This window comes from Nyctibius grandis, chromosome 2, assembly GCF_013368605.1.
Source record: "Nyctibius grandis isolate bNycGra1 chromosome 2, bNycGra1.pri, whole genome shotgun sequence".
Lineage (NCBI taxonomy): Eukaryota > Metazoa > Chordata > Aves > Nyctibiiformes > Nyctibiidae > Nyctibius > Nyctibius grandis.
Window position 1 is genome coordinate 4,959,246 of NC_090659.1, and position 27,263 is coordinate 4,986,508.

A 27,263-nucleotide genomic window follows, 5' to 3' on the forward strand; every position below is an offset into this window, starting at 1 on the left:
CCAGATCTGATAAGGCAGAAAAACAAGGAACCATGTCCTTATCCCAGACAGTCAAATGAAGCTTATGAAAACAGCAGCCTTGAGACCTACGGCTTCAGTGTAATCCAAAAGCTTCAGTTAAATGGTGCTATAAAAACTATATATTGTTTTGCCACATCTTGATAACAACACATTCTATTTTTTGTGCTGGAAGAACACTAATCTCCCTGATACCTCCTTTAAAATTACTCTACCAGAAGAGTCTACCTCTTGTCTTGGCACAACACAACTTCCATGGTAACTAAAAACACCCTTCATGCTTATTTTAGAGAAGCCGGGAGACTCATAAAGGAAATTAAGCAGAGGGAACAACTTCCCTCATGACAAGGCTTTGTGCACTGTGCACTAAAGGGTGTTTAAACAAAGACTGACTCGTTTCCTCTCCATTTATTCAACCTTACGTTACTATACTGAAATGGCAATAATGAACATTTGACATCACCTTCATTTTAACGGCAACTGATTAAGATACCACAGATATATGTTTGTTGCTTCACAAAAGCAGCAGCTCATCGCAGACAGTTTACAAATGGTATGTACAGTGGTACAAGAACACCTAGGAAGAGTGTTCCTTGAGTCCTGCTGACAATTGCTTACCTTTTGCAACACGTTGTCGGTGACTCCTCACTTAGCTGTGCCCATGCATTAGTAACTGATTTGGGTTGCTAACGAAGGATGCTTTTAAGAGCATTCGCTATTAATTCAATCAGAAAAATATGCTGCTACAATAGCTTTTCTATCTGTATGACATTTCTTTTTCAGGAAGCTGACGTAACATAGAGCCAAGCTTTCTTGGTAGCCATACTTTTTGATTCTTACTAATCCTTCGTAGTTAATTAGAATTAAAACCAAAAAGATTCCTGTCATCAGTGCTGGATTCCTACACCTGTGATCTTTAAGTGTCAGTCAGCTCCAAAATATCTAAGAGAGCCATCCAAAGCTAATCGAACAGCACAATGCAGGTATTTGACAGCAACCAGAAGACCAAAGCCTGAACGAACAGTGCAATAAAAGCCAAATGCTGCAAAGGGTTATTGTAGCTTGAATAACACTCTCTGAAAACTACAAATTTGATACTGAATAATATAAAGCAGACTAGGGATTCAGAAAAAAAACCCCAACAGAACTAAAAATTAAATTCAAGACACTTGCTATTTCTTGTGCAGGAAAAGTAAAGGAACGTACCTTTGTGTATTGAGCCATACCCAGTCAGCAGTATCTTTTATCAGTGGGACAACACTATGGATTACTTACTCAAGCAATACTTAATTGAAATATTATAGGAAGAGGGGATAAATTATTTCTCTATTACTGTACATTTATTCAGTATATTTCATCTAATGATTGCAAAATACAGAATCACAGAATCAATCAGGTTGGAAGAGACCTCTGGGATCATCGAGTCCAACCGTTGCCCTGACACCACCCTGTCAACTAGACCATGGCACTAAGTGCCATGTCCAGGCTTTTCTTAAAACACCTCCAGAGATGGTGACTCCACCACCTCCCTGGGCAGCCCATTCCAATGGCTAATGACCCTTTCTGAAAAGAAATTCTTCCTAATGTCCAACCTGAACCTCCCCTGGCGAAGCTTGAGGCTGTGTCCTCTTGTCCTATCGCTAATTGCCCGGGAGAAGAGGCCGACTCCCACTTGACTACAACCTCCCTTCAGGTAGTTGTAGACGGCAATAAGGTCACCTCGGAGCCTCCTCTTCTCCAGGCTAAACAACCCCAGCTCCCTCAGCCGTTCCTCAGAGGTCAGACCCTCCAGACCCTTCACCAGCTTGGTCGCCCTCCTCTGGACACGCTCCAACACCTCAACATCTTTCTTGAAGTACAGGGCCCACAACTGGACATAGGATTCAAGGTGCGGCCTCACCAGTGCCGAGTACAGAGGGACGATCACTTCCCTAGACCGGCTGGCTACACTATTCCCAATAGAGGCCAGGATGCCATTGGCCTTCTTGGCCACCTGGGCACACTGCTGGCTCATGTTTAGCCGGCTGTCGATCAGCACCCCCAGGTCTCTTTCTGCCGGGCCGCTTTCTAACCACTCTTCCCCCAGCCTGTAGCGCTGCAGGGGGTTATTGTGGCCAAAGTGTAAGACCCGGCACTTGTTCTTGTTGAACCTCATGCCGTTGGTCTCGGCCCATCTATCTAACCTGTCCAGATCCCTCTGTAGGGCCTTCCTACCCTCCAGCAGATTGACACTCCCACCCAGCTTGGTGTCATTTGCAAATTTGCTGAGGGTGCACTCAATCCCTACGCCTAGATACATCCCAAACATTAAAACTTCAAGCACCCAACAAGGCAGTACTTGAAAGATGTGAAAGCAAATCAAAACCCTACAAGCTGAGAAACTGAGGAACATGTAAGCTAGGTAACTTGCTTAAAATACCATTTGGAGGCAGTATAAACTAGTGAAAATCTCCAAAGTCCTAACCTCAGTTCTCTGGATTTACTCACATTAACATATTTAAAAGCAGCATACTAATATTTTACTTGGTAACCAAACTGTATTTTAAGGATTTTATTTTATGTTTCGCTTTGCTATAGAACCTCGTATCTTAAAATTTCCCTTGCTCTGTCAACACACAAATTTGTTGCCAAAACAACACTGCAGATCATTTCTTTTAATATATATTCCGTATCTTATTTCTTTGCTCCCCAGTTAACAGCACGGTATTTATCCTGTTGAACTGTTTTTCTTATTTCGTATCTCACTTACATACAATATCCAAAACCTTAAATAGTGAGTAACTTATGTCTGTGAAATACCTTTAGCTGAATATGTACAAAGTAAATGCATCCAACCTTAATGTAGCGAAGAAACTGCAACAACTCAGAGAAAAAAAATCTTGCTGATACTTATGAAATAAACCCCTTCCAGGCATTTCAGCTGAGACAAAAGAATCCCCAAACAACAATACAATTAAAATTTGGCGATGATGGCTGAACACCAAGAGTTGCAATGCTCCTGCGACAGGCTCCAAGATCAAAGCTCAGAGACCTGGAAGCCTCTGACTTGGCAAGCAGAAAGACAATGCCAAGACCATTGGTTTATTATGCCCCTTTGAAAGACTGAATTTTTCAGTTTTCAGCAAATTTCCACAAGAACATCAAACTTCCAATTTGGAAAAGCTAACATCCAGCCTCTTTTCATGGCTAGTACTGTTGTACAGTGCGACAAACGAATCTTTTAACTATCTCTATTCATCCCCATACCAGCTTTTCTTCTTTCATTCACATAGATCTTCAAGTGTCACCAGAATCCTGATGAACAGATATGATGCTCCCCAAGATCTACAAAAATAAGTTTTTAGACTCTCTGTTACTGTCTCTGTTACTGCCTGGAGAAGAGGAGGCTCAGAGGTGACCTTAGTGCAGTCTACAACTACCTGAAGGGGGGAGGTTGTAGTGCAGTAGGAGTCGGCCTCTTCTCCCAGGCAACTAGCCATAGGACAAGAGGACACAGCCTCAAGCTTTGCCAGGGGAGGTTCAGGTTGGACATTAGGAAGAATTTCTTCTCAGCAAGGGTCATTAGACATTGGAAGGGGCTGCCCAGGGAGGTGGTGGAGTCACCATCTCTGGAGGTGTTCAAGAAAAGACTGGACATCGCACTTAGTGCCATGGTCTAGTTGACAGGGTGGTGTCAGGGCAACGGTTGGACTCGATGATCCCAGAGGGCTCTTCCAACCTGGTTGATTCTGTGATTCTGTGTCACGATGTCATTAAATTAATTTGAGATATTACATGCTCCTTTCAGGTGAAAAGCAACTGTGTACTTCATATTGTTGCTGGATTAGATCTGTTCATTTCATAGTGCTGAAGGAAGCCAAAGCTGTCTTTAAGTTTTATAATGGCAAGTTTCCCCTTCTGTAATTAAAGAAAGTAACTGGAACTATGGTAACTTCATAAAAGTACAATTCTTGACCTTGTGATATAATTTCCCCTCAACTGCTGTTAAACAGCACATTAAATATTTGTTGTATAAGGCCAACCAGTCTTTCCCCAGAACAATTGACACTCCATCAAGCTGAAGAAGAATTCAGAAAGAGTACTCATGTCTTCTCCTTTGATTATTGATTATGGCAGCCTTGAGACAGAACAGCAGGCACCAAGAGCTGGGCTCGCAGGAAGAAAGTTAGGAAGCATCGTATCATTTCTCAATGTTTATCCATTCAAGTTTTACCTTGAATTAAAGCATGTCATACTGATAAGACTCCTCTAACAAGCAGACCATATTCTTCCAGCGTCAGCTTCACATTTGAGACTTGAGAAAGGTAGAGCATACCTTTGAATTGCTACTGAATTGAAAGGTGATCTAACTGCCATCGCCTGAAAACCCTGGGAAGGGCATTTCCAAACTCCTGTTTTAAGTATCAGAACGCCCCCTTTTGCAGCAAAGGCATATGAAAATCTGTTTCTACTACAAATGTAAGTTCTGGCACTCAACTGCAGCTTTGTACTGTGCTGCCAGTTTACAATCCCAACTTGTAATGCATTTACAGACTCTCTGTTCCTACAGATACTTTCTAAGGGCAAAAAACTTCCTTGCTAGAACACCATAAATACAAAATAGGCTTTTATTGCTGTAAACTTGGACTACCTTTTCCAGTCAAATAGTCATAAGACTTTGTATGCCAAACATTTGCTTCTGCTCACTGGAAGCATCAATGCTACAAGCGGTCTGGCTAGCACAGGTTTTTTCCTGTGCCTGAGTCTCTAACAGCACCATCTATCCTTATCTGACGAACCTTTGTCTGGAGAACTTTTGTGTGTATAGAAGCTATGCAGCTTCCTGTCCTAATTCCCATTTCAAAACACTTTTTACTTAGTTATAAGTAGAACACACATCAATGCTGCTGCTCAAAGTCATCAAAAATACTGTTTTTAGGAAAAGAAACTATAGACACGAAGGCCATCGTCTGCCTTCAGCACCCAATTACTGACTACATAAAAACCAGAGTTGCTTAGCAGAAGCGCTATATCCCAGTGTTGTCCAAGTGGACCCCATTAAAGCCTACAAAGTCAAATGGGATTCAAGGACCCTGAAGCTGGAAATAAGCTCTCCTGGTACTTTTTCAAGAAAACAATGTATTTCAAGCGAAGAATTCATCCAGTATTCTGATCTAGCACTGTTTCCCTCTCTTCAAGACTACAGGTGAAAGAGTCAATGACTCTTACAACCAGTGAGCAAGGGCAGGAGCCAGTCACTTCAAATACAACGTTTTTCACCTATGATCTTGCAAACCCAGATGGTTAATGACTTTCTCATTTCTGTCTTGTGGGTTTGGGGAAGGAGAAAGAAGGAAAAGAAAAAAAAATTACTGACGCTCCTGGTAGAAGCATTTTCACAGAAAAAAGGAGCCCACACCAAAATATTCAAATGATTATTTAAATGTGATCAATCCCACCCCCTACCCCTCCATTGCCAAAAGAAACAATAATTGAAGTCCAACAATACATATCTCACTCAAGCTTTTTATTCCCAGGGTTGGCTGGAGTGCCCTTATGCAGGTACTACTCTGTCCTAAGCACCCCGCAACCACCTGGCATGGCTTTATTTTTGCATTCAATTTTCTTGGGCCTCAGGAAAAAAAAAGAAAAGAATCTAAAAGACCATTAAAACTAATTAACCAAAAATAAGGTGAAACGTGGGGGAAAAAATGAGCATAACTGAACAGAATCAGAGATGGTGTCAACCAAACTAAGTTTGCGTCACAGAGAACAAACCTCAGAGGAAAGTCATCAGAAGAGGAATTACATTTCTCTGACAAAGACGGGGGGTGAACATGAGATAAAGATATGAGGAAAGCTGTGTAAGGTTTCACTCATATAAACCCAAAAAAAAAAATCCATCTCTATTCTTTCCCTTCTGAAAGGCCATAAAGAATAAAATACTCCAGCTGTTAATTTTAAGATCGCTTTGCTTTCTTTTTTCTTTTTGGAACTTGAAAAGTGATTTCAAACCAGTTCTTACCATTTCCTCCCCTCATTAGAAAATTCTGATCACACAACTAAAAGCACTGACACCTGGATGAACTGAACTGCTTGCCAGTGTTACAGCAGGAAGAAAAGAGGAGAAGAATTCATCAATTGCACTCCTGAATATGAGTTCATTTATCCAGGAAAAATGCGCATCTTATTGAATGAAAGCAACATGAAAGGAAAATGCATCTGCAGTGGCACATCGTGCTAGTATTTAAACAGTCAAGTGCTCAGGATATCTTTTTTAAATATAAAAAGGAAATAAACCCAATATGGGAACAGAAAATACCAGACATCTATGTTCTTCCTACACAATTCTGTATTTCTTCTCCCTGTTTTAGATAACTGCACAAATTAAAACACAAACCCACCAATTACATTCAACCAGTTGAGCTGAACAGTCTCTAGATTTTCGTTTCGTTCTGGATTAAAGAACAAAACTATTCTCCATAAAACAAAAAAAAATATGTATATGCATTTAGTAAAACGTGATGGTAAAGGGAATTCCTTTATCTTGAAAGCGATCTGTCACAAGCCCAGTGCTCTACGTGCTCTCAGAACTGAAATCATCCCTAGAAATCACATATGGAACCTTGTGATCCTCTCAGAGCCCAGTAAATGCTGTTCTGTCTGCCGTAAGGGCTGTGGACAGCTTTCTTAAAGAGAACATTTTTAAAGAGATACTTTTTTCCAGTCTGACTAGATATCACAACCACCTATGTTTATTATTCCCCACCCTATAATTAATTGTTGGTGTCTACATATGAAAGATAGTGTTTATTGTAAACAACATTTTTTTCCTACACAGTCAATGCTATCTGAGAAGCAGAAGCCAATGCAAACACCACAGATTTGGGAAGCAAGATGAAATGCCAATCTCTGCCTAAAATCCTGAGATTGCATTACTTGAACACTGCACTTTACTACAATTGCTCTTCTTTAATTACATGCATTAATAGATAGCTGAATGACAAAAGAATAAGTCCACTGATCCTAAGATTTCTCCTCCACACTTTGTGACTCTTCTCTCAGGAAGCATTTACACAAACAATACTTTGCAATTACAACTAGGCAAGTATCTCTCTAGATCTACTACACCATAGACACAGATGTGAAGTTCACCCACATGATGCACTATTTATAAAGAATATGCAGAGTATTCTTTTCCTGCAGAGCTGTTCTTTTCCTGCTATATCTTTCTTCAAATACTTTCTGATGGTTTATTCCCTTGCCTTCGTGCTTCCTCTCCCTTGCCCCCAAATCTTTCTCCACCACAGCACTGCAACAGAAATAAGCACGTGTACATTTGGTAAGAAGGACAGAATCTTAAGACATCAAAAAGAAAAGGGCGTAAAAATATCTCCTTTCCCAAGCCCCCCCAAGCCAAAATTATCTAGAGAAAACAAAACCTGAAACCAACAAGTTAAATCATAAAAGCTGTTGTTAGGTTACTGAAACTAACCCTTCCTTCTCTCTATTTACTACAGAGGCACCCAATATTTCGCTGCAAATGCAGTTTTTTAAAAAACTGGATCACCTAATGTCATTAAATGGGACCATCTTATGCAAAGCCATCACCAGGGGTTTTCATTCACAATAATACAGAATATAGACCAATCTTAAAGTTCATTAAGATGCGTTTATTATCCATGGCAATCTAGCTACACAAGGAGCACTGCTTCGTGCCTACTATTTGGAACCCAAGTCAAACTTGACCACCTGAGTCACCACCTGCACTGACAGGGAGCCTCAGTAGGTTTAAATTACTCAGGGACACATTCATAAAGCTCTTTGGGAAATAAAAAACAAACACAGTCAACCTGCTTTTATTTTTTTTTTATTTATACAGACAACTTCATCAAACTTTTTCTTGTTAACCATGTATATATTTTACTTTAAAAATATTATTCATGTGTGTTAACGCGCAAGTTATTTCCCCATATTTAAATTTGTTTTTAAAGAGAAATTCGGGACTCTGAAATGTGTTTATCCTAACACCATTTACATAACAGCCTTGAAAATTCCAAAAGGGCTATAGCAAACCGTCACCTTTTCTTTCTGTTCAAGTGGGATATAAGGACAGTTTGTTACTTCAAGTTTGTGCCTTAAGTACAGTACCCTCTACTGTGCTTTGGGACAAAATAATATGCATGGTAACACAGTACTTCAGCCACTAATGGTATATTTCTGTTGGTATATTTCTGTTTCAGTAAAATCACAATCTAGTGCCAAAAGAAGGACAGCAAAGTACTTTATCAAGGAACTGCTGAAAAAGAACCCCCAGTTTTTAAATAAAACATACTGTATTTCTAGATTTCTGTGTGCAAGGTAATGTTTTACTATTAAAGCAGGCACAGTAATTTCCCAACCTGATGATTCGATGTCTGTAATGTAATGATTACTGTTGAAACATGATTCCCTTTATTATTGATTCATTTAACGCCAGTATAGCAAGCAAGAAGAAACAATAGTTTAGGTCACCATGAAAAAACCCTCATGTAGCACAGATGCTGGCAGTTAACAGCGAGTTGAAAAGTTATGTGCTTAAGTACAACCAGGGTATCGCATCTGATGATTAAACTCTAAGAATGCCAGCGAACGCTCTGGCAGTAATACATGAAACGAGGAAGTGTCGATTTTTTTGCTTTCCCAACAAGAGGGGGAAAAAAAAAAAAAAGAGGCATTTTTATTGTCATAGCACTTCCAGCAAGTTGATATTAAAAAGGAGATTTCATGCCAAAGTCGGCTGTTTAATCAGATAAAGGCAGCTTTCCTATTTCCCATTGTATAGATCAAGTTGGCTACAGGAGCCACACAGAGCTTTGAGTAGCACATTTTTCCACGCGGGCTGTATCGTTTGATCATAGCACAGCACAAGGGCTGCCGGGTAATCTGAATGAGAGCTGCAGAAAAAGGGAGCCAGGCAGCCTGCTGAGGCCAAGATAACCATGTCACCCGGCATCCCACAGCACTCTCAATCGTGGACCCAGGTGTGAGGGGGAAATCACCCATCTCCATTTACAAATTTGTCATGGAGGTTTTCACAGGGCTCCCAATTAATGCAGTATGTTTTCTCCAAAGCTCATCTATAACGATGTTAATATATTCTAGTTAAGGCCAGCCCCTCTGTACTGATGAAGACTGTCCTGATCGCTTTCAAAACATTAAATTTCAAACCCTTACTGCTTTGAAAGGTGATATATCAAATTTTCTATATAGGTCTTTGCAAGAGACGTAGCAATTTACGAAGCCAATAAAACCCTGTCCTCTAAAGACAGAGGTTTTTCTTAGAGGACAGGACGCATCTAAAGAGGTGTCTCTCTACCTGTGATGCTGTTCATAGCCTTCCCCAGCAGACTGGAAGCAGCAAAGGACTGGTAGGTTAGGTCACCTGATAGTCAGGATGATGACTGATGAACCCTTTGATAGGTTAATAGGTCAGAAGGGACCCCTGAGCAGGACCAAGCTTAGAAGCTCAGCTTTTCACCAGGTACTATCCCTGCAACACCTCCCTGGCATTTCCAGCCTCCTAACTTTTCTAGAGTAGCAAGCAGCCCTTCAAGCCTCCACTTTCTTCTATTAACTCCTCTTTCACACACTTCGATTCTGAACCAAATTTGGTTCTGGGCTGCGAAGAAGGCATTGCAAGGTGACCCATCCAAGTATTTTAACTTTCTTCACTGAAATCCTGTTGAAGCTGCTGACCTGGAGAACAAAAAGTCTTCAAAGATACAACCAAAAAAGTACCAGAACACCACCATTAGTACCAGCCCCTGAACAAACAAACTCAAGCCACTATCTGCCACTGTATCCTGAAATGCAAGCTAAATACTTGGCCATACGTTCACCAATATTGACATTCTTTCATGCACTATCAGTATTGGTAATAACTTACAAGATTGTTTATACAGGCAGACTAGAACCTAAGCATGTAGAATCCTATAATGTGAACTAGGCACTAACGTACTACCTTGGTTTTATGCTGTATTTTTAAGTAGAAGCAATGGCAGTAACTGAGGCAATTCCAATTAGCTTATTTATTTTCCAGGTCCCAGTGGGCACAAACATAACTGGTTCTCATAGAAGAATTTGGAATGGAATAAAAGCACTGAAAGTTTAGGTTGTTTCATTTAATAATTCTAAAAGAAAACAGTTGGGGAGGGGTAGTGGTTTTTTGTTATTGCTCCCCCGCTGTGACACCACACGTTTCAGTTTAGCAACTGTTTAGCAAGAGTAGGCCTCAGAGTAGGCTCTAAAGGCCTGCTCTGTGTTACCTTTACACAGAACAAACTTTCCTGTCAATAATTTTCCTTTTAGCTAGAATAATAGAGAATAACAATGGGTTCTGAAGCAAACTACATGTTTTGTAGATAGAGTTTGTTTATGGGATTGATAACAAGGTTCTAGTAAACAAAGATTCATGCTGTTTACGCTTAGTCCCAGAAAAGCAAAGGTCTCTAATTATAAAAGGGCCAAAATACAAAACAAAACTGTAAAGAACAACTTTGTGATGTCTAAATTAACTTGATTCACAAACTCTTGTGTCAGAGGAGAGATAAGTCCAAAACGATATCTTCTTCTTGAGAACACATGTACTTGTAAACAAGCAGGCCTCGACCACATTTGCGCACAAGCACAATTAAAGGGGGATTGCGACCCCCAGAGACCACCCAAGACCCCTTCCCCCATTTAGTACGCATGCGTAAAGACATTATGTAATGCATTACATAACGTATTATGCATAAATTTTTTTTTTTTTTTGGAATGGGTGGGCTTTTCTTGGAATTATGTATATAAGGAGCAAGCTTTTGTTCCTAGGTGTGCATGCTAGGAGGAGAGATCCCCCATGCACCCAGCTGTCATAAACCAATGTCGGCTTTCTAAACTGTCATTTGGTTTGGAGAGTTTTCTTGGTTACTATTTTTCAGTAACACCTGCACCATCATCCAATTCTCTTAAAGTCTGAAGAAAGTGCTGCAGGTTCCTTTTGGATCTATATCCTGCAGACAGGCCCTATGCCCATCCATTCATTAAAGAGAATAAGGGACTCGCACAGTAAAACTTATTTTTGCTTTTTCCATTCCAAGTTTCCTTTCGTTTTCACACACGGAAGTTTTGCTTTTCCTAAGCATTCCAAAAAACTTCTACACTCCCCTTTCACTTCAGAAGAAGAATCTGCATTGCCAAGACACCTGCAGTCCAGAGCTTTAAATTCCATATATATTCAGTCTGGTATTAACTGCCATAATACTATTTCTAAATGTAACACTTGTTCATACAAACGCTGCTGGGAACTGAATGATCTAATCTCCACGACTAGAAAGTTAGAGTTAGCAATCTTTCATGCACAGTTATGTCAGTTTGCCATTAAGAAAGCTGCTATTCCTTCCAACAGCTCAATCCTACAGTCCTAGACTAGCCCAGGTTGGAAGACACCTCAAAAGATCATCTGGTCCAACCTCTTGTAGGAAAGGGAGCCTAGATATAAGTACCCTGTCCAATCACATCTTGAAAATCTACATGTTTAGAAAAACCTTAATGTTGAGAAATGAACCCAAACAAACCAACCCCAACACCTAAATTACAAAAGGCTACTCTAAGGATCACATAACCTAGTCTAAAGACCAAAATCTTTAGCAATCAAATCATACCAGTACTCTTAAATTAATAAAACCCTCCACATGCACGGGCGTTATAGCACGATAAAAATAGTTGCAGTTTTGGAAAAGCATGTAGGGAATTTAACACAAGCTACCCCATCACTAGCACATATATGCTGATTAAAGAAAAAAAACTACTAAGCACAACTGTTACCAACATAAACCAGCAAATCTTCAAGCACAGGACCTGTGCATTGAGGTAATGGGAACAACAGAACCTGCAACAGTACTTTGCAGTTTGCTCCCTGTTAGTAGCTCGTTAACAAAAACATCTCAATCACATATTCTTAACTCCAGTTGCAGCATGCCAGAATTCAACTTCCACAATATGCTTATAAATTACAGGCTTCACAGGATATTTTTTCTTTTCTGCAGAAAGACAACTGCAACTTTGATTTTCCTGCTATATTTTTCATCTTCCTTACATGCTGTCCACGACATCCTCCCATTTGCTAGCGGGTGCTTTTCAAGTCTCCACCTTTCTTCAGAGGAAGAAAAAAGTGAAGAGGTCATTTAATTCTAAGCTCACCTAAATGGATATATGCTCAATACAATTTAATGCAACTAATCACCGTAGCAGTAAGCCACAGGAAGAAATTAGCACATCCTGCATTTTCTCCTGTTATTAGAAAGGCTTTCAGCACACTTACAACAACATACTTAGGCCTTACCTATACATAGAAACTACCTCTGTCAAACTAAGCCAAAGGTGAAGAACTTGTTAATTGCCAAGGCCAAAAAAAGCCACACAAAAAATACCTGGCATACCACTTTAACACACTTTGTGCTATTCACTGATAATGTAAAGTCAGATGGCTCAGAGGTCTCAGGCAACCTTTGAGTTAAGCCAATAAGCCAGCTCTAAACAGACACACAGTTATGTCAACAAAAGAAATGCAGGCTAGCTAAACTCAGCGTTTTTACTGGCATTTTTACTGGGGCTAAATTTGGAAGTCATATCACTTCAAAAATATAGGAAAAATGCTAAATACTTCTCTCTGACTACAAGAAGGCGATGGAGGACAAGGCAAGAGTATGCACTGAACAGTCAGCCCTGCTACCTGTGAAATGGAGGTGCACAGCACAGTGATAAGTGGAAGTGCTCAGAAAGCAGAAATCAGCTGACCATTTCCAAAGGCTGACGGGCAGGAAGTTTCCTGGTACAATTTGTGGGTCCACAAAACCTTGAAAAGAGACTGAGAAAACATTTCACCTGTTTCAAAGGTAAGCTGGAATCGAACATTTTTTTTCTGGGAGACATAAAAGGACACTGCTACTCTCACATTTTAAAAGTACATATATTTCTCTCAGCTGAAAAGAATCACACCTGAGTGTGAAAAAAAAAGTATTTTCCTCTTCATTCCTATCAGAAAAAATTTTGGGCTAGTAATAAATAATTATATTTTTATAAATATAAATGCAAAGTCTCAGTTTCCCAGACTTTGGGGGTGAATGTAAAGGTAAGCAGCAATTAGATTTACTTTGGGAGAGCGAGCTCTGGATCATATTAGTTGTCATTATCACATAATAAAGAAGTCCCAGCATCATGCGTGGATGCTTTTCGGTTTGCTGGCAAGAGCTGAAGAAACCTGAGCATAAAGATAAAATACACTGCAGTGAAGTCACTGTACTGAATTCATGACATCATAATTGTTGCCGTGGCAACTGGCGAGTATGAAGCACAGAGCGCTGCCTTCGCTGCAGAACCGAGGAGCACCTGGGCTGCCACAAAAGAAATGCTCTTATTCAAACACAAATCTCGTCAACAACCCAGGAAATAAGATATTACTGTAAGGAAATTGCCTTTTCAATGCCTCTTATTTTCTTCACCTGGGGTGAGACTTTTTAAACACTCAGGCACCTATAAAGAGGTCTGATAAAGTGCACACGTGATAAAAAGAGTCTAATTGAAAAAATGATGTTTTTCTGCCACAGCGTTCCTCAATTTTCTCAGTACTGAGTAATTCTTCTCCTTGCGCTTGCCTCTCCTATGCATATGACTGCAGTCGTATGAAACAAACCTCTTTTCTGTTTTGTTCAGACACAAAACAGAGGGCAAAATGTCCAAAGATAAACATTTTCCAGTTCTTATTTCAACAAGCCAGACAGTCAAACTGGAACTGTCACACAGCAGCAGAACTAATTGATAAAGCACATATTCTGCATTTAGAGCCCACGACTCCTTTTGTTTAAGGACTGCCCCAGCAGGGCCTTCAAACACCAGTCGTGTGTTTTTAATGCACTCGCTAAATCACAGAATCACAGAATCAACCAGGTTGGAAGAGCCCTCTGGGATCATCGAGTCCAACCATTGCCCTGACACCACCCTGTCAACTAGACCATGGCACTAAGTGCCATGTCCAGTCTTTTCTTAAACACATCCAGAGATGGTGACTCCACCACCTCCCTGGGCAGCCCATTCCAATGTCTAATAACCCTTTAAATGCGACGCTTCAAATCTGCAGGGCTCCGAGAACAGCCCCAGAGTAGCTTTCTTATACATAAAAGCATCATCCCTTTTCCCCTAAACAGTCCTCTTTTACATGAGGAATATCTGCTATGCCCAGCTCCTCACCATTCACAAATATAAAAGCTTCAGAAATTAATTTTTTTTTTTACAAAAAAAGCTAAGCAGTTGACAATTCACCAGGTCACAATTAGGTTTGGGACTAATGGTTAAGTATTAAATGCACAAATGCCACATTTGATGTTGCAATCTCATTTGTTGAAATAAATCACTCACGATTACAAAGGCACACGAAGGAAAATGCACCTGAAAATTAACTTCTTCATATTAACTTGTTGAATTAAAAAAAAGTCAGAGCTGTAGGTCAGTAATACCAGATGGTCAAAAGTGTTCAACGTTAGAGTTGATTAGCACCACAGCAATTTTTTCAAAACAAATTTTAACAGACCACTAATTTTACTATAGTAAAAAGTATAAAGTATGCTTTATTTGCTACCTCAATAGTTCTTAAAGAGCAATCCATAAATTACTGCTGGACCAAAGAACACTTCCACACAACCATATGTAATTAGTCAATGTGTCTAAACAGTTCCAGGATGCACCGATGGGTTTTTTCAGCTTCTAAGAAAACAAAACTGTCCTAGTTAGCAATTAAACAACAGCACCACATTTCTATATTGGCTTCATGCCTTTGTTGGACACTTGCTCTATCGCTATCAAGTACACGGATGACACCAAAACCAAAGGACAGAAGTACTGAAGTAACCCGTCTCTCCAGTCCCCGCTCTCTTTACAAAGACTGTTTCAACAAATGAGTATTAGACAAAGTTGACAATACAAATAAAAAGCAGAGTTTCAGATACAGATGATTAGTAGACAGCTGTATCCCATATGTGTCTGTCTTCAATGCTCTCCTGATATTATTTCACACAACAAAGAACGATGACCACTGAATGATGACACCATGAACATCCCCAGTTTAACTAACGTTCCGCAATGTGAAGTGTACTCGGGAACCGACCACAGTTGACAACACATTCTAAGGAAATTGTTGAGTGTGCCAATCTACTGCCTACCCCTGAAAAGTAAAGAAATGAACAATCTTCTATATCTTTTTAAAAACCTTAGGAACAGATGCTGCCTTTGGTGACAACAACTTGTCTATACAAGCCTATATCCTAATACACCAAATACAGTTAATAAAACCACCACAAACTGAGAAAACTGAAAGAAGTTACATCAGAAACGCAGACTTCTCAATTTCTCTGCAATTCTGAGTATAAATTTCTTGAAGTGTCTGTATTAAACAGTTCACAGATCTATTTGTGATGTAAATATAGGACAAATGGCAATGACATTCCCTCCCTCATTAGTAAACACAGCATTTCTAGCTCTAACCCACACAAGATGAAATCACTACTTAATAAGTACTGAAAAAAATACCACTGTGCCTGCAGTTAATTTTGTTTTTTGAAAGATTGACAGATTAACTGATCCCTTAAGCAACTAATGTGTCTCCTCTGAGTGCACACAGAAAATTACGGATTGTCTCAAGACTTTAGAGAGCTTTTTATATAACTTCAAAATGAACTTGTTGAATGAGGTTTTCCCCAACAGTCCTTCTGTTAAGTCTAAGTTTTGCTTATGTTAACACTAGACAGGGGAATGAGAATATACAACTGCTGGCCTGCCTTTGCACATGGTATTTTTTCTTGTATTATTCATTTACCAATATTATGACAGAAGCAACAACTGAAAATTTTCTGCTGGGATCTTTAGAGATGCCCACAACACTTGCAAACCTGACTAGAGACACCACAACACAAAGAAACACTACCTGTCCCTCCTCTCTCCCCCAGCAAACCAGGTTGAGAAATGCTAGGGGATTTAAGATGCCAAACAACTATTCTAACTTTTTATACCTTTATTCAAACTCCCATATAGCAAAACCTTTCCACTGTTGCAGAGTGCATCATCCATAATTACAGAAAACTTCAGTGTATAAGCACTTAAATACAGTGCTATATCCTTTAAATTCAGCTGTTAGTTTAGAAATAGTTATGTTTACTATAGATACTATTAAAATGTGTTACAAGCCTTGCTTGGATCCGTTTTCAATTTTAACTATGTTGAGAACAATATCAATGAATTAGTTTTTCCAACATGGGCATCACTGAAGCACATTGTCAGGAAGTTTTAGGGCACTGGGCTTTAGTCAGTCCTTAATATATTTGGAACAAGTGCCTTCTGCACCACTGAACTGAACCAGACATTTGGTTCCAAACCAAATTAAATCATACCATGATAAAACACAGCATTTTTACCTCTCAGAACTGAGGAGATATTCTTTACAATGCCATTGTCTCCCACTGTAATAAGAAAAGGAACAGTCTTGAAACAAAATAACCTCAAAAACTACACAGATTCTGCAGTCCCTGTCTGTAGATAATTCTCGAACATGCTCAAGACCCTCAGTGGGTCTTAAGGAGTTGAGAATCTGCTCAGTTGTGAGTCCTTTCCATGAAGCAGTAACAGAGGCTGAATTTTTAACACTCACCCTCTTATCTTCTCCCTTATCTTCACAAGGTAAGACAGCAAAAGGAGCTTCCAGTTCTCTAGTTCCCTGGTAGGGAACTAGCAATTAGTATGAAATACCTTGGAGCAATCCTCCAGTTCTTTCCCAGAGCTGGAAACGTGCAGAGGAGCCAAGGAACATCATCTTTCCTCAGCTCTTACGGTGCTGCTGAGCCCTTTAGGACAGAAGAACCATGTACAAAATCTAAGATGGACTAAGAAATAAGTGGGTTTTTTCTCTGGTTGAAAGAATACTAAAATCACCACACTGGCTCAGAGCAAATATCTACCTGACCCTCCTCCAGCAGCAGTCAACAGCAGACACCTAGGAAAGAGTATAGGGCAAGACAGGGACAGTTCCTTTGATTACATTCCCAAATGCCAAGAATTTGCAGCTCAGCATTTGCCTGAGCCAGAGGTGAAGAACAACACGCAACAGACTGCTTAGCCCTTCTTTGTACAACCTTGCACACACAGAAAAAAGAAGAAAAGGTAAGCAGTAAGGGTTAGTTTAAAACCAGATAACATGAAAAATTTCTGCAACTTCAGAAGATTTTTTTTTTTTTTTTTTGGTAAAACTGAGTAAAATCCACTTTGGAAAACAATCAGGTTTCTAGCTTACACTTTTCCACCTGATGCATCCTCATTGGAAAGCTTTGACTAAAAGTCACTCCTACAACTGCTGCTACTTCAACACATTTTTCTAGGGCAGTGGCTGGCAAAATTTGACAGGCAGCAGTGCAGCCTGGCAGCTGATGGCTTCTTCCTTACTTTGGCACACCCATCCTGGCCAAAGAGAAGCAATGGTGGCTTTAAAGTAATAGTCGGATCAAGCTTAGCAATTATGCAATTCAAACAGCTTGTTATGTGACACAGTGTGACCCATTTGAAGTCAGAAGCTACTAGACCCTGGTCTAAATAAATATGCAGAAGTGTAAGTTCTCAACTGTTCTGAAAGATACTTCCAAGTTCCCAAGTTCAGCTTTGTTGGCATCAGCTGTCTAAAGTAACTATATTCTGACTGAAACGGACCAGCAAGTAAAGATGATCTCACAATAAAGTCCCTCTAAGGGAAATGACTTGTAAATCGCACGCTTCACTTGAGATACTGGCAATACTCATAACAATTTACATTGTGTAGTTCAGATCAACATAAACTCAATAAAAACAGAAAAGTACCACTGGGAAGTTCAATAAAACCTGGAAAGTACCATGTCTTTCTAACACTGAGAACAGGCACCCTCATTCAGAACCAAACAAGTGGAAAGTTACTGCTCCCTTTGCCCTCCTACCTCCAGTTTCTCCACACAACCCAACCCATTCCTGCCAGAAGCTAGGACCCAGCTTTACACAGGCTCTGTCAAGACACACAATAGTCCAGAAAGTGACGGCCCAACGTTCTTCCTGCTTATGGTCCCACTTCTTTTTGGCTGCAGCCCACCCTTAAATTGGATTAAGTGTAACATGAACTGTACCCTCAGGTATGATGACAAAGCAACTCAGACGATCCTTCACTCATAGATTTCATTCAGAATTATCTGGGCTACTTCAGGCAGATCTCAGTCTTTACTAACCCAGCTAATTTTAACTGAAATAGCTTAGTACCCGAATGGGCAGGCCCACCAACAGATGCAGGGGAACAGGACACTCCAGCAGTCAGAAGCAGTATGTCTTCTACTATTACAATCAGAGCTAGAAGAAACTGTCCCCAGCCCAAGCTTGCTGGTACTTTTTCCAAAGCGTGCGTGTACATGCATTGGAGGATGGGGTGGGAAACACTCCTGGAGGAGGTGGTAGGGAAGGGAGGTAGCATCTCCTGGCAAACCCATATCTCTGCAGCCTTAGAAATAAACAAATTCAAATGTCTGTTTAAACCTACATTTGAAAATTCAAACAAAACTGAGAACCTCCTAAAGACCAGCAGGTAAAAAACAAAATCACAAATAATTAGAGAGACATCTTTGCAAGCAGGATTCCTGGAAGAAGCTTGAATCTCATTTTTCATTCAGTAGACTGTATGAACTAATAATGTAGAAATTAATGATTCAAACATCTGAGTCATTTCTACCTGTATTCACTGTATACTCCTCCCCTTCAGCTATATCCAAGGAGCATAAAGCTACAACTTCACACTGGTATGGTCAGGCACAAATTACTAAGTCACATGGTATTTTTCAAATAAAACTGAATCATCGAAAGGACAAAGAGAACAAATAGCAAAGAAGCTCCCTGCAAAAAGGATGGTGGCTTCCTAACAGCTCTTAAAGAAAAGGAGGGGGAAAAAAAGAAGCAAGCTACATCTCCAGCCTGATTCAACAGGTTTTTCTACACTTATTTTCAAGTCTTCTACTGTATTTACTTAGCTGTTTATATCTTCCTTTTCCAAAACTTCATGCCCTGTCATACGGTGTCAAACATGCTCTATATGCTACTTAATTTCCATACAGTCAAATCTGATTTCTAGGAAGAAAAAAATAAAAGGAATGATGAGCAAAAGGTTCCCTGTCACAATGTCACAATTTATAGAAAAGATAAATCTGTCTCAGAGTAATTGTGTTAAATGGCTGAAGCAGTTTATGCTCAAGTATTTTGTGGGCTTTTTTTTAAAAAAGTTGCTTTACAGGGATATCAGCCCAAAATTTAGCAGAAGTGACAGTGTCTGCAATTGCCCAAGTACTTTTGCCAATCTGTCCTTTCAAGCCACAGTCCTTTTTAGAGAGGTGTCTCACTGTAAGCAGCACTAAAATAATGGGAGCCACTTAAAGGTCTCATCCACAATTTTTATTTTAAGAGTTTCTGCCATGGCTACCAATCATACCTATGACAGAACAAGCCATGCCAAATTTTCAGCGTCTGTTGGTTTCTAAGCTGCTCCTTTACCTAGGTGCAGTTTCATCACTGGCTTCAGTGATCTATGCACAGCCCGCTGCTAGAACAGGAGGTCCAGCATAGTGCCTCTGGCTATACATTCCCATCGCTTCCCTTGGGCCAGTACCATTTTAGATCAACTGGAGTGCAGCAACTCAATCAGCTGTGGTTTCATAGTGGTTTATGTCAATCGAAAAGCAAAGCTGTACAATACAACTAAGCTAACCAGAATGCTTACTGCTGCTTTTGAGAAGAGGAAGCTTCGTTTCTCTTCCTTCTTTCCCCTTCCTCCACTTTCACCCACATGGTTCTACCCTCTCTCTTGCACTTGAAGGCCTTTGTTGAGCCAATTTCTATTCATAAACCAAAGATCTAAAATGATCTGGGGCTAGTCTTCCATCAGGTTAGCAAATTAAGCCAGAGCATCCGGGAAACCAGCAAGGGCTAGGACGGGTGCCAAGTGAGTGATACAATCACATGGCTGAGAGTATGACTCCCCACTTATGCCAACAGCAAAGCCATCCCCGAGAATGAAATTATGAGAAGACTCGGGTCAACACGTGTGCTTCTTGTTCCCTTCCTTGATTGGTACTGCTGTTTGCCTAATCTCATTGTAAGCCAGTTCAGAGAGCTAAACCAACAAAAAAACGATTCATTATTTTTGGCAAGGCTTGTTTTCTGCCAATTTAATTCCCTGGACTAGCTGAGCAAAGGAATCAGGCAAGCATCTGCACCAGAGTGCAGAGAAGGGGGCAGGAACACACAGGGAGATGAGGACAGGCTTGGGCTGATTTAAACTGTCATTGAACTGCATACCCTACAGCAGATCTGTATCACGTTGTAGTTAGAACTGACAGTAATCTGTGCCTTACAACAGGAGGCCTTCGTCGCTGACGAGAGTACACCAACAGCACCAGCACTGAAACATCCTAAGCAAAGTTTAACCTGGGCACGAGCTTGGATGATTACATGCAAAACCAGAAGAAATCATCGTACTCTTACCTTCAGAAATACTACAAAGCATTAGCTAATTATTCCCCCAGCATCACCTCGGTGAAAGCATTCTCTATCATTCCCATTACATGGATTTAGCCCAGAACAGGAAAGCCAGCAAAACTGGTGACAAACTCAGGACTGGAACCCAGTAAATCCTATATACCAAACAACACCTCCTCACTCAGCTGTGTTGTTTATTAACCCTAAACTAATTCAATTAGCCAGTAGCAGTCTATAAAAAACTCCTTTAGCAAAGACTTTGTAATGTACCGTAAAGCTCATAATTTATAATATAGTTATGTTAACAAATGTGGATACTTCCTAGCTAGTTGTGAAATAAGAAACTAGGGAAAGGAATAATACTGAGATCTTAACTAATTATTTCCTTTTCTACAGAGAAAAATAAGCGTGCGTGAAGCAGCAGGAGGGCCTATTCACACAATTGAAGAAATTTAATGCAAAGAACTATAGAAAGGAAAACACATCTACGTACAGTTTTTTTCTCAGATTAGCAATTATCAGTTTGAAGCGAAACACAAGCAATTACTTAATACACACTAACCAAGACCAGTATCTCTCCTTAGATTTATCTCCCGCGCTCAAACAAATCCCATACTTAACTTGCCCTGTGTAACAATGTAGCACATCAGGAAAAGGGGTGGGAAAATTTGTCAACAGAGAAGCAAATCTCTGCAGCAGTAAAGAGCCAGCGCTGTAAGTGTATCCAGCAACATGAGATAGTCTTTCATTCACATACTAGCTTAAGCACCCAAACCAAGCATATCACATTTGGGACACTCAAGTCATACTTAATTTTGTTCAACACCTTCTTTGGCAAGAGCTTTGTCACAGAGACTGAAAAAACCTATGTCATAAAAGACAGTCATTTGCCAGGACTGTCACTGATTCTCTCAAGATAAAAATAATAACGCTGTAAGTGCAGGTAGCAGAGGCTGCCCGATTGTCAGCTGGATAAAATATCAGTTATCAAGATTATTGTCCTATGGGCAACAAAAGTTTGAGGGGAATAGAAAATAATGCTGGAAAAAGGTAAGAAAATTAACTGACTCGATTTGCACATTAAAAATGCTGTAATCTGTTTTGAAGTCTTGAACTCCACAGGAGCCAAAATTTGAGGAAAGCAGAAGAAAACTTATTGGATGCTACAAAAAACTACTGCAAATTTGCCAGAGAACCAGGAGAGAAAGCCAACGTGTCAATGGAGGAGATGAACACTAGTTAACAGAAAGAAGCTGGATGACAGACCAATCAAATAAAAACATTCTGGACAACAGGAACAAAACATTTACCCCAAAGTTCTTTGCATCCTTGCACATCTGAACATAAAGGAACCAGCAAAAAACGTGCTACTCAAAATGTGGAATTTACCACTTGAAATTTGACTAAGATGACTTAAGTGACAATGGTGTTCAAAATCACATTTTTCTGGGCAATACATTATTATGATCAAGCAAAAGTAGGAACAACACTTCTTCACACCATGTAAGAGACTCCTAACACAGAGTATGTTGGTGCTTCCTAGGTTTAACAGACAGAGCTGAAGGCTACCTCACTGATTCCATCAAGTGAAGCAACTCCAGACATCATCACCATCACTTGCCAAGACAAGCTTTCAGAAGCTATCCACATTCAGCATCAGGAAGCCAGTATTAACGCTTACTTGCTTGAATTATTACTGCAGGTTAATCTTTGAGAAATTGTCAGTGAGAACAAACCTTAGATTTTTTTCCTCTTAAAATGACAGGGTGGGAAGCTCAGATTCTTCCCCCTTCCTTCTAGGAAGTGAGGAGTAAGGTCTAGCTCCTTCAGTTGCGAAATGACCATGCTGACACACACCTTCCTGGTTCTGCTCCACATGCAGCAGCATGGCGACTGACACAGCTTAGCCTGTTTTCCAAGGAGCTGTTAGACTGGTCAGTTTGGTCAGCTTTGAAAAAGAAAAGTAAAAAAGAAAATAAAAGAGAAAAAAGGCAGAGCCACCTTGATAACTGAGCAGAGGTAATCAGGCAGTAGAACTACTTCATGGGGAGAAAAAGCCTTCTTCCTTCTGTCCCCAGTAAAATAAAAGCTGGAAGGACAGCCAGAATAGGAGAACATATTCCCCTGGTAAGAATTAGGCAGCACTGCAACAGTAGCACAACCCTCCACTCTCACCCCAGTCAGGTAGTCCATAGGGAAGAAAAAAAGTTTCTTTTACTCTCCCGCCCACCACTGATAGAAAAGGTCCAAGAAGCACCTTAAAATCTGACACCCACCACTGATAAACTAACATAGAAGTCCTTACTCAAGACTGAGGAGTAATACCCATGTACTAGTCTCAGCACCTTCTGCCCAGTAAAGATGATGCCAGGGTTTGGGAAAAAGGGGCTTCCCTCTAACGTGTCATCTATGGGCTTCACTGGTGAGGACACATCTCTATCCGCATCATGTTCCAGGAAAATTTTAAGCTACAACACAGGCACACAAATATATGTTTGAGAGAAATACATCTGTATTTTGGCATGTAAATACCTGAATTCAGAGGTATAAACCCCTGCTCGGCCATAAGACTGCACGAGGCCGCTGTCCAGTATTCCATTCTACAAAAATTACTAAAATGTCAGTGACAAAAGAAATTTTGTTTGCAAGATGCAATGTACATTTTTATCATGCTGGATAAAATATCTACAGTCTCTGCAGTGGTTAAATTGCTGCTATAAAGGAAATTGTCCTCAGATAAATGGTTTCCCTATGAGAAGGTTTCAGTGCTACACCTCACCCCAGGTCAATAAATCAAATTAACTGCACCTTGTCCTCTGGCCAATGACATCATCAGCTTGACCACATCTTGTGAAACGAGTGCAAAAACATATGCTATTTAAGGCATGAAATCATATTACTGCTTTTTGTCCAGCCAGCCTTGTGCTGTTGGTCTGTGAAACAGTCAGTCACCTGAACAGTCTCATTACTGCTTCTACAGATTTTCTTCTTCTACTATTCAAGGCCTGTCTTCACCAAGGGTGAAGAAAAAAGGATAAATAATCCAAGTCGTTATTTTTTAAATCAAAATGCTTTTCATTAGCTGCAGCGTAGTATTTTCTGACAAATTAAATTTAGAACCAAACTACCAAATACATCGTCTGCATTTGTATGTGAACTCTCTTCCTAGTCATGTCTCAAAGATGTTTACATGCTAATCTGGCACTGCTACTTTGAAGTACCCTGCTGGTAGGTCTGTTTTCTCCACAGGGTGAAAACAATGGTCACTAATGAAAACCTACACAGTTTTATCTGACACCCATCCCCGCATAAATAATTTTCTTTAAATTACTGCTTCTTTCTAATAAAGTAGTCCATTTGTTTTCTTTCTTGGTAGACTAATATCTGGTTTAAAACTGAATCACTCCAGACAATTTAAGAGGATTAATTTCAATTTTCACTTGGTGTTCTTAGAACACAATCACAGAAAACTTATCTTCCTTTCTAGACCCTGTACTTCCTAGTAGTATCTTGCCTTGAAAGTCAAATCTAAATGAAAGAAAAAAAAAACACCACACCAAGCCAGAACAGTCAAAGATACAAGCAGCGACAAAAGCATCTGACACACTGCACTGTTAAACTCCATCCACACTAAGCAAAAAGAAGGTGAATAAGATTATCTTCAATGTATTCAATTCTGTTTGTGTTCAGATGGAGGAGGAAAGCTGTTCAGATTTTGAGTGTGTCTTCTATAGCTCTCTCAGTGCCAGGAAACGTAAATTAGAAGCAACTCTCCTTTAAGAATCAAGGACAAAGGGACCAAAAATGCCCAAGCCTCTGAAAAGCAGATATGAAAGGAACAGCTTTACAGTCTTGAGTTGCTATAAATTAAAAATAAGCTCCTTATTTAAAAGACATGAGTGTTTGAGAATCTATGAGCAGATCTGATGCTGCTCAGGCCCCAGGAGGGTTTTGTTTTTGCTGGCAGGGGTGGAGTGGAGATGGGGGGGTCATTTTGGTTATTAGTAAATAAATCAAGCAGCAGAGAGTGAGGCCTAGGCGCCTGCCAGAGGAGCCAGGGCCTAGCTCTCCCCCCTCCTCTCCTCACACAGCCTGGGTTTGATCTCAGGGCCCTGTGGGTTGCCAAGAAAATTTTTAAAAAGCGAGAGAGCGAGAAAGAAGAATCATATTGAACCACAAAAGCACATGGGGCGAATGTAAAATATAAACACGGCGTTGGGCTCTGAGTGGCTGTTATTAAAGGTCTGAATTACTAAACATGAGAGGCGGGGAAAGCCAGGCGGCCATTTCAATAATATAAACCTCCCCGAATTAGACATTATTCAAATGAGGAGAGGGGGAGAGAGCGAGCGAGGGAAAGGGACGGGACCCGCACCCCCAGCGCCAGCCCACCGGGGCTGCCCGCAGCACCATTCGCCCCTGCCCCGGCACCCAGGGGAGGGGAGGGGGGTCCGGTGCCCGGCACCCAGGGGGCCTGCCCCGGGGCCGCAGCACCCTTCTACCCCCGGGGCTGCGGAAGCAGGAGGGCAAAGGGGGAGGAGGGCAAACACCGCCGGGGCAAATCCAGCTTTCGGGGGGGCAAACGCGCGGCCTCCCCCGTCGGAGAGGGGCACGGAGGAACTCTGCCCGCACGCCCCCCAAGTCACCCCACACTGAACCTACCCTTGACGGGGGGGGTGAGGGGGGGGAGCTTTAAATAAAATGCCAAACCACGCTCTCGTCCTACCCCTCCCCGAGGCCATCCGCACCCATCCACCCCACGCCTGCAGGCCCCAGGCTCTGGGGAAATAACCCTGGCTGGGGGGGATGCGGGGGAGGGTGGGGGGGTAATGAGAGATGAGGAAACCCAAGTCTTTCACCGTCACTGAGGGGCCGGCACCCCAGTCCCCCTCCGTCCTGCCGCCACCGTGCCGGCGGGGGGAACCCTGCACCACTCGGGGGGCCGCCCGCCTCCCCCCAGCCCGGCGGGCCGCGGCCCCTCCCGCGTCCGCCGCCGGGGCCGCTCCAGCAGCATTGCCTGCCCCCCCCCCCCCCCGCCATGAATATGCAAAGCAGGTTTTATTGTGGGCGTGCGGGCGGAGGGGAGCACGGCCGGGTGGCGGCTGGCCACCTCCGACCGCTTTTGGGTGCGGGGATGCCTCCCCCCTCCCAGCTCCCCCCACCCCCACCGACTCCCCACCCCGACCCCACCGCCTCGCCGTTGCGCTGCCGCCGCCGCCCGCGCCGCCGCCCCCCATCGCCCCGCTGCCTGCCCCGGCGCCGGTGCCCCGGCGTGCGGGCGGGTGCGAGTGTTGCTCCGTGTGAGGGAGCGGGCTGGCGAGGGAGGGAGCGTGTGTGTGTGTGTGTATGTGTGTCTCCCCGCACGGGGAGGCTGCTTTCCTTCTCCCCCCCCCTCCCGCTCCCGTTCCCTCCTGTGCCGTTAATTATAATAATCCTGAGTACTAATAAATTATGCTAAGCGGGGCGGGCGGGCGGCGGGGGGGGCCGCGTGTGCGAGTATGAATATGAATATGTAAAATGCAGTAATGATTACCTGCCGCTGCCGCCACCGCCGCCGCCGAACTCTCATCTTGACTCGCTGCTCCTCCGTCCGCCATTTTGAATATTTTAACCAAAATCGGCCGCCCGATAAACCCTCCCTCGCTCCCGGCCCCCCCCGCCCCTCCCCTCCTCCTCCTCCCCTCCCCCCGCCGCGCGCCCCCTCCCCCCGCCGCCCTACTGCGCAGCCGCCAACCGACGGCGCCGAGGCCTCGCTCTGCGCCTGCGCAAGATGCGCTCGTCTCTCTCCTCTCCTCCCCCGCCCTCCCCCGGCTGTTTTCCCGTCGAGCGTGAGCTGCGCCGCCGCGCATGCGCCGGGGGAGCGGACTCGCTCCCTCGCCCCCCCCCGGGCAGGTTCAGCGCGGCACTGCGCATGCGCGCAAGTGCATTCACTTCACCTCTGGCCGAGGGCTCGTTAACGTGTAAACGGCCGCGCGTAGCCCCCCCCGCCCGCGGGCCCGCGCGCCGCTGTGCTGAGGGGAGGGGGCGCGGGCGCTTGCGCACTGGGGCGCCCGGCGGGAGCGGGGAGGGGGCCGCGGGTCAGGCTGCGCCCCCCGGGCTGTGGCTGGGGGGAGCGAGTGGCGCAGGGCGGGGCGGACGGGGCGGCCTGCCCTTCTGCGGGCTGGCTGAGCGGGGCGGGGGGGTACCCCGTGTGGCGGGGGGGGGGCGGCTTGGCGGAGCGAAGGGCGCCACGGGTTAACGGCGGCGGGGCAGGCAGAAGCGGCGGGGAAGAGCCGCTCGCAGCGAAGGGGGTGGTTCCAGCGCTGCTTCGTAGAGCCGTGGTTAACTGCTGAGCCGCCAGACCGACAGCGAGCAGCGCAAATAGTTAATCGTGGTAGTACGGCAGGTACTCCCCGAGCGCCAGGCAAAATTAATCCCCTGTGAATAAAAAAGGAATTGCGGACAGAGAAAACAGAACCTGCAGTTGTGCGTGGAGAAGGGCGTGCGAGTGGTGGTCCGGTTTTCCTTCGGAAAGGAGCGATTACAAGGAAGGAATTATCTTTTTTAAGAAACCCACTGTAATGTGCCCCTCGTTCTGGGCATGTCTCCATGGGGGTGTCTTTCTCAAACATTTTATCCGCTTCCACTTTCCACGTCAAAATTTGACTAAACTGAAAGGAAAAGGGAGA

At 42.6% G+C, this 27,263-nt stretch overlaps 1 protein-coding gene across 3 annotated transcripts in view; it reads right to left on the minus strand.

The window, feature by feature from the left end:
• Nucleotides 1–26,207, minus strand: part of POU2F1 (POU class 2 homeobox 1) — a 123,611-nt gene extending 97,404 nt beyond the window's left edge. For all 3 annotated transcript variants that reach the window (XM_068423421.1, XM_068423412.1, XM_068423429.1), the window contains exon 1: nucleotides 26,129–26,207. In XM_068423421.1, coding sequence (XP_068279522.1) covers nucleotides 26,129–26,192 — 64 coding nt within the window. In that variant the 5' untranslated portion in view covers nucleotides 26,193–26,207. The remainder of the gene's footprint in view (nucleotides 1–26,128) is intronic.
• Between the last annotated feature and the right edge of the window lie 1,056 nt (nucleotides 26,208–27,263).